The sequence below is a fragment of the Lindgomyces ingoldianus genome, assembly GCF_010093535.1.
Source record: "Lindgomyces ingoldianus strain ATCC 200398 unplaced genomic scaffold BDR25scaffold_23, whole genome shotgun sequence".
Lineage (NCBI taxonomy): Eukaryota > Fungi > Ascomycota > Dothideomycetes > Pleosporales > Lindgomycetaceae > Lindgomyces > Lindgomyces ingoldianus.
In genome coordinates, this window is record NW_022985184.1 from 369,816 (window position 1) to 385,710 (window position 15,895).

The following is a 15,895-nucleotide window of genomic DNA, read 5'->3' on the forward strand; positions in this document are numbered from 1 at the left end:
GTGTGGTTGTTAACTGGCACTGGTTTCCTAAAGAAGGTGACTGGACACCGATCTACCTCCCTACTTCCTCCTGTATTACAAATACGCGTATGACACGCGCATGCGTATCCGGTTTGAGCAAGCTTACACATAACCCACAGTTGGGTCCCTAGGATAGTAGTCCTACAAACTTCCAGGCAGGGGTCATTTACCCTGTAGCAGCACGCTTGCATACCTACCTACCCAGGTGCGGACATCCATATTGGCAGCGCGATGGCCCTGATGCAATTTTCTAGTGCTTACAGTCCTCATTTGGGTCGGGGACCTAAGAAGAAGGAAAGTGGGGCAAGTGAGGTGATGTTCCTGAGACTTTGTGAACCAGGGTTATACTTCATCGACACCACTGTGGTGCGATTGAGCAGGTATTCAACCCCGAACTAGTATCGACAAGGTAAAAACGCGAATGTGGTATTTTTAAAATAAATTTGCCAGCATATGAGAGATGTGTCTGGTCTGTGCCAGGCTTGATCGTGACCCGCTTTTCAATAAGGCGTCCTCGGCCCCAGAAGAGTATTGGCGAACTGAAAAAGGCACAACGCTAACAGATTGGGCTCATGAAGGAATTCGCTGTAAAGGCAAATTTGGAACCCCTCAAAGGCCAAGATCACGGTATGATGGCAGATCCATGCCGGTGCGTTCACAAGCTCGAAAGCCGCGGAAGTGCTCGAAAGCTATAACGTCTTGTACCTAGTTCATTGCACTTTAGGTTTACATGGCTAACGGATTGTTCGATATATCTTCATCTCTTTTAATTCTTGACAGTTCCTGCTAGTATTGAAAGAAGGCACAGAAGAATACTACATTCAACTGTGCTCTCGGAAGATTTCTGCGCCCGAAATGGAGAGCCAAATACGTCAAATTTGCGCAAAGGCGCTTGGGAAAGAGGTCCATGACCTGGATGCAACGAGATCCTTTCTAGCCCTCGGAGGGGATTCGCTGAGAGCGGTGCGAGTGATGGCAGCTTGTGAAGAGATTGGCATTCCGATTGGGATTGCCGAAATTCTCAGTAGCAGCAGTATCTCGCAGCTCTGGAACGAGACCATGCGAGCTAGGACAGGTCCTTCTATCAACTCAAAAATGCAGTTGACAGCGGCCCAACGCTTGCATCTCCGAATGCGCGCCCTCTTGGTCACAACGGTAGCCGTGGGAAAGAACCTTTCGCCTTACGATTCATACATCGCCATGACCACGATCGTGAAACGCCATCCTATTCTGCGTACGCAACTGCCACATGCTGAAGATCTGGCATACAGCTTTACCTCTGACACGGAAAATGCCCTGCTCTTTCTCGTGCGTCCACTCTCTAAACCAGGCTCCATCCGAGCAGATCTTTGCGAACTCACCGATGGGCTTGGCGTAACGAAGGGACCGATTTTTGGCGGGATGTTGTTCACGTCTGACCACGAGCCGTCGGAGTTAGTACTGGCTTGTCATCGTGCATTTATGGACTTCTCCTCCTGGCATACCATTGTCGGAGACCTCCGAAAGACCCTTCTCGGCGATGGAAGAGCGAACGATGTCCATGCAATCCAAAATGGTTCCCACGAAGAGCAAGCCTCTGACTTGAAAGCCGCTCTGGGAAGGCGGACTCTCCTGGGGGAATTAGATCAACTCAAGCCGGACATGTTGGACGAGCATTCCGAGGCAGCACTTCTAACCATTGACTCGGACATGACAGCTCGGTTACTACATGGTACATGTCATGCCATTTTGCGCACAAATGCATCGGACATCTTACATTCCGCAGTGCTGCTTGCCATGAGCTCTGCTACCGCCCATGACCAGGCGCCAATCGACATATACATCATGCAAGATGCCGGCTTGACCTTTGATCCACCAAAAATTGGATGTCACGATACCTTGTGGCATCTTGAAGGCGATATATCTGGCGAGCTTGATGGTGTTCAAGTCCTCCGTAATATCAAAGATGCGACCCGGGGATACTCGGTCAAGACGCGCGACATGCATTCGGTCATATCAGTGGCTGGCCAATCGGACTATGCTCAACGAGCGGGAGGCTGGACAATCGTGGTCGACACTTGCGGCATTCCACAGGAGCAACCTTGGGACCTCAGTAGTAAAAGACAAGCAATGGTATACCAACATGCGCAGGACTTTTCGGCTCAGAAATGCTTGTACATGAGTACCCAATTCGACAACGGCTGCATCTCGTGCATATTCTCCACCAACGACAAGGGTCACGGGCTTTTGAACAGGGGAACGTTTGCCAATCGAGTCAGAAACGGTTTACAGAAGTTGCTATCAAGCCTGAAGCCCGGACATGCCATTCCCACGTTTAGCGACCTCGGATTAGCGGATATGTCTTATCCGGAGCTGGAAATGTTGGTGGAAAGAGACCTATCACAAGTGGCTAGTAGGCCAATCGAAGATATTGAGAAAGTTATCCCATGCTCGCACATGCAGCAAGACCTTTTGACCAGCCAACAAGTCGATCCAAGGAAGTATCAATGTGCATTCACTCTAAAGTTTTCAACCCCCAAGCCAGGCTCCGTGAATGCATGGAGATTGGCATCGAGCTGGAAGGAAGTGGTCCATCGTCATGCAACGTTGCGAACGGTCTTCGTCAACGGCCTCCCCCGTCAAGACGGGTTCGCGGGCATAGTATTGAAAAAAGCAATTCCTGAAGTTCACATCTACGAAGGCCAACAGCACCTTACCAGTTCTCCGTTTAGTTCACAACAAGTTCAACCGTTCGAACCCTCGAAACCCCAACATCGGCTATTCCTCATACAAAGTACACCCGAAGAAGTTTACCTCCGGTTAGATATATCTCATGCCCTCATGGACGGTCAGTCCGCGGAAGTCATTCTACGCGACCTTTACTTAGCATACTACCAGGAACCATATACAGATAAGATCCTTCGTTATGAAGACTTTGTTTCTTACGAGAATCGTCTGAGGACTGACCTAACTTCGACTTATTGGTCAGACTACCTGCGTGGCGCAGACCCAACAAACATACCGGCAGGAGCGCCAGACCTACAGAACGCTGCGTCTTTCCGATTCCGATTTGGGCTCGACAAAGTGTCGGTGACCAACCTGTGCGCGGCGCACAACGTAACGCTCTCCAGCATCTGCCACTTGGCTTGGGCCCTGGTGTTGAGGGTGGTTTCGGGGTCAGAAAGCGTTTTGTTCTCGTATGTCACGTCGGGAAGAGATGCTCCTCTGCGCGGGATCCGGCACACTATCGGAGCATTCGTCAAGTCTTTGGTATGTCGTGTCGAATTTTCCAAAGCAGCGAAAGTGGGTGAGCTGCTGCAAAAGGTCGTCGCAGATTTCCTACAAAGCCTGCCATTCCAGCATTTGGAAATGGCGGGGACTGGTGTAGGAGTGACCAATTCGGCACGCAAGTGGGGCAACACAACAATATCATTTCAACGCAAGATGATGGCGGCTGAATTTGCCTCAAGAGACGTCCGAGTTGATATTGAAGAGGTGGTCAATCCAGTCGATGTGAGTTGTCTATGTTCTGTGTACGGAGCTTACCAACAGCTGACGAGGGGCTAGTATGACATTCGCGTCAATGTTGAGGCCGACGACGAGGGGCTCGATATCGATATAGGATACTGGGCCGAGAGCATGAAAGACGACGTGACCGTAATGGGGAAGTTGTTTGAGACTGGCGTGTTGCAAATAGTTGAGGGAATAGACAAGTCCATCTCTGACCTAGTGATGCTAAACACAAAAGACACTGCGCAGATCCGTTTGTGGAACGCCACGCTGCCGACGGCCCTGCGATGCTGCATTCACGATATGGTCCGCGAGCGGTGCGAAAGTCAGCCGGAGGACGCCGTCGCCGTTTGCGCCTGGGACGGCGAGTTAACATACCGTGCGCTATGGAAACAGGCGCAGCAGGTGGCCCATTACCTCGTGAACCATGTCGGACCTGAGGTGAAGGTAGGCTTGTGTATGGACAAGTCTCGATGGGCTGTGGTATCGATGCTGGCTATCCTCTTAGCGGGTGGTGTCGTGGTCCCCCTAGGGACACAACACCCCCGCGCTAGGGTTGAGGGTATAGTTGAGGACACCGGTATGAAGGTCATACTGGTGGACCAAATTCAAGCGCGTCGGCTGGCTGGCCTGGCGCCGCACCTAATAACTCTTAGCGACTCGTGGCTAGCCACGCTCCCGGCAATCATCGCAGCGACGACGGCGGCACCATGCATGACAGTGACTCCAGAGAATGCCGCTTGGATTATCTACACCTCTGGCAGCACGGGTACGCCGAAAGGGGTTGTCTTAGAGCATGCGGCCTTGTCTACCAGCCTTCAGATTCAAGGTCAGAGGTACGGTACAGGACCTCAGACGCGCGTTCTACAGTTTGCAGCCTTTACCTTTGACGTTAGCATCTCTGACGTCTTCGTGACTCTTATATACGGCGGCTGCGTCTGTATCATCTCGGAGGATGATCGAATGAATCGCTTGGCTGAGGCAATGCGGGAGTTCGAGGTCAACTTTGGCAATCTCACGCCCACGGTGGTACAGTTGATTACGCCAGATCTTGTACCTTCTCTACAGACCTTGCTTATAGGCGGCGAACCTCTACAGGCAGCCATTGTGGACGCTTGGGCGCATCATGCCACTATTCTGAATTCCTACGGAGTATCGGAGTGCTCTATCCATTCTGCGTGCAGCAGGCCAATTACAAACCCAAAGGACGTGTCGACAATCGGATTCCCAATCGCAGGAAACTGCTGGGTGGCCGATCCCACTGACTACCACCTCCTTTCTCCAGTCGGCGTGGTGGGTCAATTGTTGCTGGAAGGGCCGTCTCTCGCCCGCGAGTATCTGAATGACCCAGTCAAGACAGCAGCGGCCTTCGTCACGGACCCGGCCTGGGTCGCCCAGCTTGGTTTCACCCCAGGGCGACGATTTTATCGCACCGGAGACCTCGTGCGCCAGAACAACGACGGCTCCCTCACCTATATTGGCCGCCGAGACGCGCAGATCAAGATCCGCGGTCAAAGAGTGGAGATCGGCGAGGTTGAACACCATATCTGTCAGTATCCAGCCACGAGCCAAGCCGCCGTGGTTTACACCAAGGAAGGTGTACACGCTCAGAAACTTGTCGCTTTCCTGAGTCTCCATGATTACGCATCTTCAGCGTCTCGCTCCTCTGAGGTTTTAACAGTTGATGCAGAGGTGCGAGCGGCAATGTCGTTCCACTTGGAGGAGATCCAACGGTCGCTGTACGAGCGAGTGATGCCGTACATGGTCCCGACCCTTTGGATACTCGTCAAGGCACTCCCGCTTAATGCTTCCGGCAAGATAGATCGGCGGCAGCTACTCCAGTGGCTAACCACCACTGATGCTGCCGAGCTCGACGACTTGGCCCCGACTGGGGAGGTGGTCGAAGCTATGGAGATTTCCATGACCCGCTTAGAGCGCGAGCTCCGCGAGGTATGGAGTGAGGTCCTTAACGTCCCCATTGCCAAGGTGATGCTCAACCGATCGTTTCTGAGCCTCGGAGGCGACTCGATCACGGCGATGCAGGTGGTATCGCAATGTCGTGGACGTCACATTATCCTCACCGTTCGTGACGTGCTCCAGTGCCAGTCCATCACTCAGCTGACATTGCATACCAAAGCGAATACCGACAGCGGTGCTGACCGGGCTTACGATTCTTTCGAGCCGTTTACTCTATCACCAGTACAGGAATTGTTCTTCAGGGTGACCGCAGCGCACGGACTACAAACACAGGGAGAGGACCGCTTTAACCAAAGCGTCCTGGTTCGTGTCACGAGACCAGTTGACATTCACGCCCTTTCCCGGGCCGTGGAAGTGGTCGTCGCCAAGCACGCCATGCTCCGGGCACGATTTCACGGCAACAGTGAGGAAGGGTGGCGACAAACTATTGACGACAAGCTAATCGGATCGTATCGCCTCCGAGTCCTTCAAATTCAACGTGAGGCCGAACTGATCGACGCTCTGACATCTGCGCAGACGTCACTGGACCTGGAGAACGGGCCGGTCTTCTCCGTGCACGTGCTCCAGCAGGGTGAGGTTCAAATGTTGTTCCTGGTCGCCCATCATCTTGTCGTTGACCTTGTATCGTGGCGGATCATTCTCCATGACCTCACCGAGGTGCTGGAGAAGCAGTTGCTATCAGTCCCTAAAGGACTCTCTTTCCAAACATGGTGCCGGCTACAGGACGAGATACCGTCCTGGCAGCTGGAACCCTCGCGGGTCCTGCCGTACAAAGTCCCGAGCCCTGAGTGGGCGTACTGGGGGCTCGAGCGCGGGTTTTGCATCGAGGCACACCGCGAGCAGCGCAAAGTCTGGCTCGATGAGCACACAACATCCCTCCTCCTCGGCTCGTGTCATCACGCGATGCGTACCGAGCCAATCGAGATTTTCCTGGCCGCCCTGCTCCATTCTTTTCACCACGCTTTTCCTGACCGAGAGGTGCCGGCGGTGTTCAATGAGGGCCACGGCCGAGAGTCTTGGGACGACACGATTGAGCTGTCCGCGACAGTGGGGTGGTTCACTACGATTACCCCCCTTTTTGTTCCTAACGCCGGTTATGACGTGATTGAGACGCTCCGCCGGACCAAGGACAGACGTCGAAGCGTCCCTGGGAAGGGGTTGCCCTACTTCACTTCACGGTTTCGGACCAGCTCCGGCAGAGAAGCGTTCAGGGACCACGACTACCCGGAAATTCTCTTCAACTATCAGGGCCGATACCAGCAGCTCGAACGGGAAGACAGTCTCTTTGTGTTACAGACGGTGGATGAAGATAGGGAAATGGCCCTCCCCTCGGCCATAGGCGCCAACACAAGAGCGCAGGCTATCTTTGACGTGAATGCGTCTATAGTGGCGGGGAGGGCCTGCACCGTGTTCCGATTCGGCCCCGAGACCCAATACCAGTCCCGGATTCAGCAGTGGTTGGAGGGATACGAGCAATCTATGTGCGAACTGATCCGTCGGCTGATGGAGATGAAGCCTGTCGCGACTGTCAGTGACTTCCCACTGGCAACTGTAACAGCAGAGGAACTGGACAGCTTCGAAGGGATATACCTGCCACAGCTGGGTATCGTGGACCTGCGGGACATAGAAGACATCTACCCCTGCTCTCCCGTCCAGCAAGGAATTTTGATCAGTCAAGCGAAGGACCCAAGAACCTACCAGGTCCGGCAAGTTTGTGAAATTCGGCGGCGGGAAACATCGCCCGTGCCTAGTGTAGAAGTCCTTATTGAGGCTTGGCAGCGTGTAGTTGACCGTCATAGTATCCTGAGAACGGCCATAGTCGAAGTCTCTTCGGCTACGGACCCTTACCACCAGATGGTGCTCAAGTCGTGGAAGGCCGCTGTTATGGTCATCGAATGTCAAGATAACGAAGTGGCAGCTCAAATATCTACTCTTGCCAGGCTTGAACGCCAAGATTGCCGACCCGGTCATCGCTTGACCATCATACAAACCACCACTGGCCGGACGCAAGCCATACTAGACATCGACCATGCCCTGTGTGATGCTTCCTCGATCCAACTCATCGTACAAGATTGGGTGCAAGCGTACGATGGACGACTTCCGCCGGGCCCAGGACGCCTCTACAGCAGCTACATAACTTACCTTCAGCAAGAGTCCCGCGCCGTGGATCTCGAGTACTGGACGCGGCTCCTTAAACATGCCCAGCCTAGCCATGTACCGCCCTTATCGAAGCATCCAGCAACCTCGAAGTTCCACCAACAATCTGTCCAGATGAGCACAGCGCAAATCACAGATTTGGCCGCATTCCGGGCTCTGTCCCAAAACCGCGGCGTCACGGTGGCAAACATCATTCAGCTGGCATGGGGGCTGGTGCTGGCTAGCTACACCGCATCAAACAACGTCTGCTTCGGCTACCTTATCAACGGACGCGACGCCCCAGTCGAGGGCATTCACGAACTGGTGGGTCCGATGATATACATGACAGTGTGCTATATCAACATCGACAGAGGTATGACAGTCCTAGAAGCCATCCAGCGGGTCCGCGATCGCTTCCTCGAGGGCCTGGATCATCAACGCACATCTCTAGCGGCGATCCAGCACGCTCTCCGGCTTCCCGAGCAAGGCCTATTCAACACGGGGATCTCCTACAGGCGCGGGTCGGGCTTCGCTGCCAGTCGCGGGGAGCATATCGACTTGGAGGCAATTAGTGCGGATGATGGCATGGACTATGATCTCGCGCTTGGCATCGAAGCCACGGACGATCGCCTAGGTTTTGGCCTCCAGTGGCGGACGTCATTCACGGACCAGGCGGGCGCGGAGAGGTTGCTGCGCACTGTCGTTAGTATCGCACAGAGGCTGGTCCAAAATCCCGACGAGAAGTTGAGGACCATATCTTCCCTGAGTGCGGAAGATAGTGCGCAGATTCGGGAGTGGAATGCCACAGTGCCGGCGCGCCTACAGTGCTGTATCCACGACCTAGTGCAGGCACGGTGCGAGAGCCAGCCGGATGCCATCGCTGTCAGCGCGTGGGATGGCGAATTGACCTATCGCGAGTTGTGGATGCAGGCGCAACGGTTGGCTCACCACCTCGTCAACCGAAGCGGCGTTCGGCCAGAGATCAAGGTCGGCTTGTGTATGGACAAGTCTCAATGGGCAGTCGTGTCGATGCTGGCTATTCTCCTAGCTGGTGGCGTGGTTGTGCCGCTGGGAACGCAGCACCCTCGAGCCCGCCTGGGGGTAATTGTCGAAGATACCGCTATGTCGATTATCATAGTGGACCAGATGCAGGCGAGCCGATTAGCTGGCCTCGTTCCCCAAGTACTCCTTGTGGATGGGTCGTGGCTGGCTACTCTCCCTGTCATTACCGCGTCAAACTCGACAGTGACCCCGGATAATGCTGCCTGGATTATATATACCTCTGGAAGCACAGGCAAGCCAAAGGGCGTTGTGCTGGAGCACGCCGCACTGTGTACTAGCCTCCAGGTTCAAGGTCAGAGATTTCATATGGGTCCGCAGACCCGGACCCTCCAGTTTTCGGCCTTTACTTTCGACGTGAGCATCGCTGATATCTTTGCGACTGTTATATATGGCGGGTGCGTTTGTATCATACCTGAGTCTGACAGGCTCAACAACCTCGCTGGCGCCATGGAAATGATATCGGCGAATTTTGTCCAACTGACACCTACTGTTGCACAACTTCTCTCTCCATACACGGTGCCTTCGTTACGAGTATTAGTCCTCGGAGGAGAGATATCGAAGCCGGATATGATCAAGATCTGGGCACAACATGCGACAGTCCTTATTGCATATGGACCGACGGAATGTTCGATTGCTTCCTCTTACAGTGACCCGCTTGTGGACGAAGGTCCCTCGATCGGTTTACCATTGGCGGGATGCTTCTGGGTGACCGACCTAACCGACTATCATCGTCTCTCACCTATCGGTGTAACTGGTGAGCTACTACTGGAAGGCCCACTACTCGCTCGCGAGTACCTGAACGACGAGGCTAAGACGGCGGCGGCCTTCGTTACAGACCCAGCTTGGGCCGTCGCCCAGCTCGGATTGGCCCCAGGACGACGCCGTTTCTACCGTACCGGAGACCTCGTACGACAAAATAGCGATGGCTCCCTTACCTATATTGGCCGTCAAGATACCCAAATTAAGATCCGAGGCCAGCGAGTCGAGATTGGGGAGATCGAAAATTGGATCAGCCGCCTGCTACCTGAGGTTCAAAGTGCAGCAGTTGACCTAGTGGTACGCGAAGGCACTGACGGTCGTGGTGAGCAGTTCTTGTTAGCTGCGGCGGTCGACTTTAAAATGGACAGCCGATATCTTACGGGCGACAACCAGCCACAGTCAGCTTCCATCCCTCTCACACCCTCAAGCCTCCTACGAGAGACGTTTCAGCAGCTACGCGCCTCCCTATCTAGCGTCTTACCGGTCTATATGGTGCCTAATGCCTATATCCCGATGAATCACCTCCCTCTCAATAGTTCAGGCAAGCTAGATAGACGAATTATCCACGATATATTGAATAAGACCGCCACCGAATACGTTCAGACGGTCGTTTCTGATGGAGAGGAGAAATGCTTACCCTCGAGTGAGACAGAGCGCCGTTTGCAAACTCTATGGGCAGAGGCGCTCGGTCTGGAGCCGGACAAGATCGGCATGCGCGACCATTTCTTTCAAATGGGCGGCGACTCGATCTCGGCTATGAGGCTGGTTGCTGCTGGACGCGGGCTCTCGCTGGCCTTGACAGTCGCTGATATCTTTCAGCATCCCCGGATCGTAGATCTAGCCCGTACGATAGACCACCAAGACTCTGGAAAGTCGAACAATCCGGTGGCGAATGCACCACCATTCTCTCTCTGGGTACCTGAGGCCGGAGCTGGAGCCGGGCCAGACAAGCTACTCCAATCGCAGCTCGAAGTCATCGCTGACCAGTGTAGCGTCGCGACGGCCCAAATCGAAGATATTTACCCATGCACGCCACTCCAGGAAGGCTTGATGGCTATCTCAACTCAGCAAGCAGCGGCGTACATGGCACAGCGAATTTTCCGCCTCGGGCCAGAGGTCGACCTGGATCGTTTCTGTGCTTCTTGGACGAGGGTCGCAGAGTTGACCGCCGTTCTGCGGACCCGGATCGTTCCCGCTGGACGGCAAGGCTGCATCCAAGTGGTCGTACGCCAACCGGTGTCCTGGATCCACTCAGACTCACTTTCTACTTACCTGGCCGCAGACCATCAGACTCCAGTAGCCTACGGTAGTCCACTCACACGGTTTGCTCTAATACAAGAACCTGGTCAGGGTGAAGAGAGCACCACCCAGCGCTTCTTCGTCTGGACCGGCCACCACAGTACCTACGACGGATGGAGTCTTCGAAAGATCGCTGAGCTGTTACGTCTAGTGTACCAAGACGACCACATTCCTCCTGCTGTCCCCTTTTCACGCTTTGTCGTGTATCTGAAAGGCGTTGACCCAGTCAGAAATGAAGCATTTTGGCGAAGGCAGTTAGAGGAAGTCCACGCCGCACAATTTCCTGTTCTACGCCAGGCTCAATATCGCCCCCACGTGGCGCAGAAAGTAACGCGGTATATGGCGCGACACAGCTACCGAGGCCACGAGACCGTATCGACCGTCTTGCGCGCCGCCTGGGCAATGGTCGTGGCCCAGTGGACTGGGGTGGACGACGTGATCTTCGCGGTAACGGTGTCGGGTCGTAGCGCTCCCGTGGTAGACATCCTTGACCTGGTGGCACCGACGATCGCTACGGTGCCGGTTCGGATACGTGTTGATCGAGAGAAAACAGTCCACGACTTCCTGTCAGGGGTGCAAGACCAGGCCACGGAGATGATCGCCTACGAGCACACGGGTCTGCAAAACATCCGCCGCATCGTTCCCGAGGCCGCTGCCAGTCTCAACCTAGGCCACCTGTTTTTAGTCCAGGCTCCCACTGAAGTGGAAAAGGGCGCTATGGCTGGTTTGCCTGGCGTTGAAGTCATGGAGGGCTCCATGGAGGGGTTCCACAGCTACCCTTTGATTGTGGAATGCGTGTTGGACGATAAATGGGAGACCGTGAAGGTAGAAGCCCGCTTCGACGAGATTGTGATCTCAGAGCCCCAAGTATTACGTGTCTTGGCGCAGTATGAACATGTCTTTCAACAACTCTTAGCGGGCAAGATAAATCGCGTCCAAGAGGTGGAGGTCCTCAGCGAAGAGGATCGTGCAACTATCCGCACATGGAACACCACGGCGCCGGCGCCCTTACGATGTTGTATCCATGATATGGTCCGGGATCGCTGCAAGAGTCAGCCGGACAGTATCGCCATCTGTGCCTGGGACGGGGACCTAACTTACCATGCTCTATGGACGCAATCGCAGCGAGTAGCCTATTATCTCGTGAGGCATGGTGTCGGACCAGAGGTCAAGGTGGGCCTATGTATGGATAAATCGCGATGGACGGCGATATCGATGCTAGCTATTCTGCAGGCTGGCGGCACTGTCGTGCCTCTAGGCACACAGCACCCTCGCGCTCGCATAGAGGGCATAGTCGACGATACCGATATGAAGATTATTCTAGTTGATTCTACCCAGGCTCTCCGGTTGGCTGGGCTATTGCTCTCTCTAGTGACTGTGAGTGATTCCTGGCTCACCACGCTCTCTCCGACAGCAGTGGTAGCAGCGCCATGTACGAAAATCACACCAGATCACGCGGCCTGGATCATCTACACCTCTGGTAGTACAGGCACGCCCAAAGGGGTGGTTCTAGAGCACGCTGCGCTCTGTTCCAGTCTCAAAGCTCACGGAGCGAAGTTTGGCATAGATGAGCACACACGAACCTTGCAGTTCGCCGCTCATACCTTCGATGTCTGTATATCGGAGGTTTTCGCCACGATTATCTACGGCGGATGCGTTTGTATCGCCTCTGATACCGATCGGCTGAACAATCTTGCTGGTGCTATAGAGTCGATGGCAGTCAACTTTGCCCAGCTGACCTCTACGGTAGCGCAGCTACTGTCACCTAGAACCGCGCCATCACTGAAGTCAATAGTCCTTATGGGCGAGGCTGTGAAGCCGGCTGTGATCACTATATGGGGACTCCACGCGACAGTCATCAGTGCATACGGACCTTCAGAGTCTTCTATTCACTCTTCGTATAGCGGTTCTCTTGTGGATCCTGAGGATGCTCTCTCTATCGGACGGCCGCTGGCGGGATGTTTCTGGGTAACAAACCCTACCAACTACAATCGCCTTTGTCCAGTCGGTGTCGGCGTAGTAGGCGAACTCCTACTAGAAGGCCCGCTCCTTGCCCGCGGATATCTTAACGACCCGGCTAAAACGGCGGCAGTGTTCGTTACTGACCCGGAGTGGGTTACTCAGCTCGGCGTTACTCCAGGGCGGCGTTTATATCGCACTGGGGACCTCGTGCGCCAGCATTATGATGGCACACTATCGTATGTCGGTCGCTATGACACTCAGGTTAAAATACGCGGCCAGCGCGTCGAAATCGGCGAGATCGAAAACTGGGTCGGACGTCTGCTTCCCGAGGTCCAGATGGTAGCGGCCAGCCTAATATCGCGCGAGAGCAGCCGTGGTGAACAGATCCTCTTGGCCGTGGCCGTCGACTTCAAGCCCAATAGCAGATATCTGGCCCAAGGCGACCAATTGGCGTCTGAGCTCCTCCCGTCATCAAACCTCCTGCGAGAGGCCTTCCACCAATTACGTGCTAGCTTGTTTAACGTGCTACCAGCCTACATGGTGCCCAATGTCTATATCCCTATGAGCCGCCTCCCTCTTAACGCCTCGGGCAAGCTAGATCGGCGGAAGGTTCACGAAATTCTTGCATCGCAGGACCCACAAATTCTTTTGCAGTTTGTGTCCAGCCAATCAAATGAGAACGAGTTAGAGTCTCCGGTCGCCGCTCAGCTTCGCACTCTCTTGGCAGATCTCCTCAACATCGAAGAGCAATTGATTGGTGGTAACGATAACATCTTCCAACTTGGAAGTGATTCTATCACAGCAATGAAGCTGGTTACGCTTGCAAGAGCTCAGAACATCTCGCTTAGTGTGGCAGATATCTTCCGATCGTCGACCATCTCGGGAATGGCCACCCTAGCCAAAATGACGGAGATGCCTCGACCCCAAGAATTGCGTGAGTATCGGCCGTTCTCGCTGTTGGACGTGCTTGCAGTGCCAACATATATTGAAGAACAAATGTGCCCATTGGTGAACGCACCAAGTGACGACATTGTTGATGTACTTCCAGTGACCGACGTGCAAGCATACAGCATCGTCACCAGCCTCATGAAAAACCAGATGGAATTGCGTTACTTCAAATGGGTTGCCAACGGTCCAGTCGATGTCGCTTACCTGAAAGCGTGCTGTGCGAGACTTGTCGATCGGCTCGAGCCCCTCCGAACCGTGTACGTTTTCAGTCACGGCACGCTTCTACAAGTTGTGCTCCGAACATACGACCAGGAAATCGCCACGTATAAGGTTCAGGGTCCCATTGAGCCTTTTGCGGAAAAGCTAATGCAAGCTGGCATGCATCGGCCGCCCAAACTTGGTCAACCTCTATTTGACGTGGCCATTATCAGTCAAAAAGATTCTCTTAAACATTGGATCCTCTTCCGCATTACTCATGCGGCATACGATGGGATTTCCCTTCCCATGATCTGGTCAACCCTTCAAAGCATTTATACGGAGCAACCCAAGCAATCATATCCTAGTTTCCCGTCATTCATGGCAGACCAGGCACAGCGGACCACAGAAGAAACGTATGACTACTGGAGAAAACTTCTAGATGGATCTTCGATGCCTCAGATTGGACAATTCTTGGACCCAGTCCTCCAGATACCATTCATGCTTGCGAAGGTGGCGCCTCCTCCTTCCATCCGGATTCGAACCTTGCATGGTGAGGGACTGACGCCAGCCATTTACATCAAGTCGGCATGGACAGTTGTGCTTGCAAAATGCACGGGCCGTGACGACGTTGTCTTTGGTGATACTGTGTCAAATCGGGACTACTCCGACGCCCAAGTTGCTGGCGCTCTAGGCTGTTGCATCAACATCATACCTTTCAGAGTTCGCCTCCAGCCTTCCTGGAAGAACGTTGATCTTTTACGATGCGTGCGTGACCAACAGCTGGCTAGTGCCCCAAATTCGTGTCTTGGGTTCCGCGGCATCTTCAAAGATTGCACAGACTGGCCCGCCGGGACAAGATACACTTCGTCTCTGAACCACCTGAACAGTCCGCCAAGAGCTTCCACGATAGGTGGCCACGAGTACCAAATCAGTCCTGCTGGACTAGAGAACTTTGGACTCTCCGACTTGGCATTAACGTCGATACAGTATTCGGACTTGGTGACTCTGGAGCTGGGTTATGGGAAAGATAGGGTCGAGCCTGAAGTTGCCACACACATTCTCAGCCTCCTTCAGTCAGTCATTGAAGCAATGATGGACTTCCCCGGGGCACCAGTTGTAGATTTGCCACAGTTACCACCAAGCTTCGACGTGCCCCTACTTGCCAGAACGATGAGAAAACCCGAGAGGGTCGTCGAAACGCAAGAAGCCGGCCGGCCGATTGAGCCGAGTGCTCGCATTGTAAGGGCATGGAACGCGACTCTTGGGCAAAAGCTTGGCCCATATCCAGTAGGAAATGGCCCACCCCCATCGTTGTTTAAACTTGGTGGTGATATGGTTGATGCTGCGGCGCTGGCGAATCACTTGCAGCATGAAGGGTCGGACGTTACGATTGAGGACATTCTCGAAAGCTCAGATCTTGAAGTTGTTGCACAAGGACTTTGAAGTGATTCACAGTTGGCTGAAAGAACACGGCACCTGAGGACATACAGACAAGAAAGCATTCTGTCTTTTTGTCTTGCAGAAGGGCCATACATGACTCCGCGGGTTATCCCTAGCGTGAGTCGAGGCAGGCGTAACGAGACATATTAGTCAAGCCCTCGAACAAGCATGAAAACAACTATGGAGTGACACCAGTCAGATCAACCGTCAGTGGCCATATCCAGCCAGCCCATTGATGCCCCTCCTTGTAATTTTATTTTCTTAGCTATTCTAAATACCGTCCTATACCCACCAGTGCTCTTTTTGCTGTGATGCAGGCGTACAGCCCCTCCATTAGACAGCTGAAACACAAGAATCAGATTCAAAACAGCGAGATCGTCTCACTCTAAGAGTGGCAAGGCGATCCGGCTTTCGACAAAGATGAACTGCAAGCCACACGCTTAGTGTAAAAACGTCCGTCCGTACCTAAAAGGCGTTACAGATATTAAGTAGAGTCTTGGCATGGGGTAAAGTTCTAAAATCGCTTTGAAGCCGCTCAAAAGACTATATGTTCGCGTATACAAAAGCATCTCTTATAGGTGTCAGATTGAAGCACTGTTTCTGG

The 15,895-nt window shown here is 53.7% G+C and overlaps 1 protein-coding gene across 1 annotated transcript; it reads left to right on the forward strand.

Moving 5' to 3' along the window:
• The first annotated feature begins 662 nt into the window (after positions 1-662).
• On the forward strand, positions 663-15,702 carry BDR25DRAFT_264593 (acetyl-CoA synthetase-like protein). Its single transcript, XM_033686877.1, has 2 exons — positions 663-3,513; positions 3,568-15,702. The coding sequence occupies exons 1-2, from the start codon at positions 877-879 to the stop codon at positions 15,292-15,294; spliced, it is 14,364 nt and encodes a 4,787-aa protein (XP_033545577.1). The 5' UTR covers positions 663-876; the 3' UTR covers positions 15,295-15,702.
• Positions 15,703-15,895: the final 193 nt, after the last annotated feature.

Excerpts from the sequence above, each read along its gene's own strand:
- BDR25DRAFT_264593 (XM_033686877.1), top strand. The coding sequence starts at position 877 with ATGGAGAGCCAAATACGTCAAATTTGCGCAAAGGCGCTTGGGAAAGAG. Across the intron at positions 3,514-3,567 it reads AGGTGGTCAATCCAGTCGAT|TATGACATTCGCGTCAATGT; the intron begins GTGAGTTGTCTA and ends ACGAGGGGCTAG.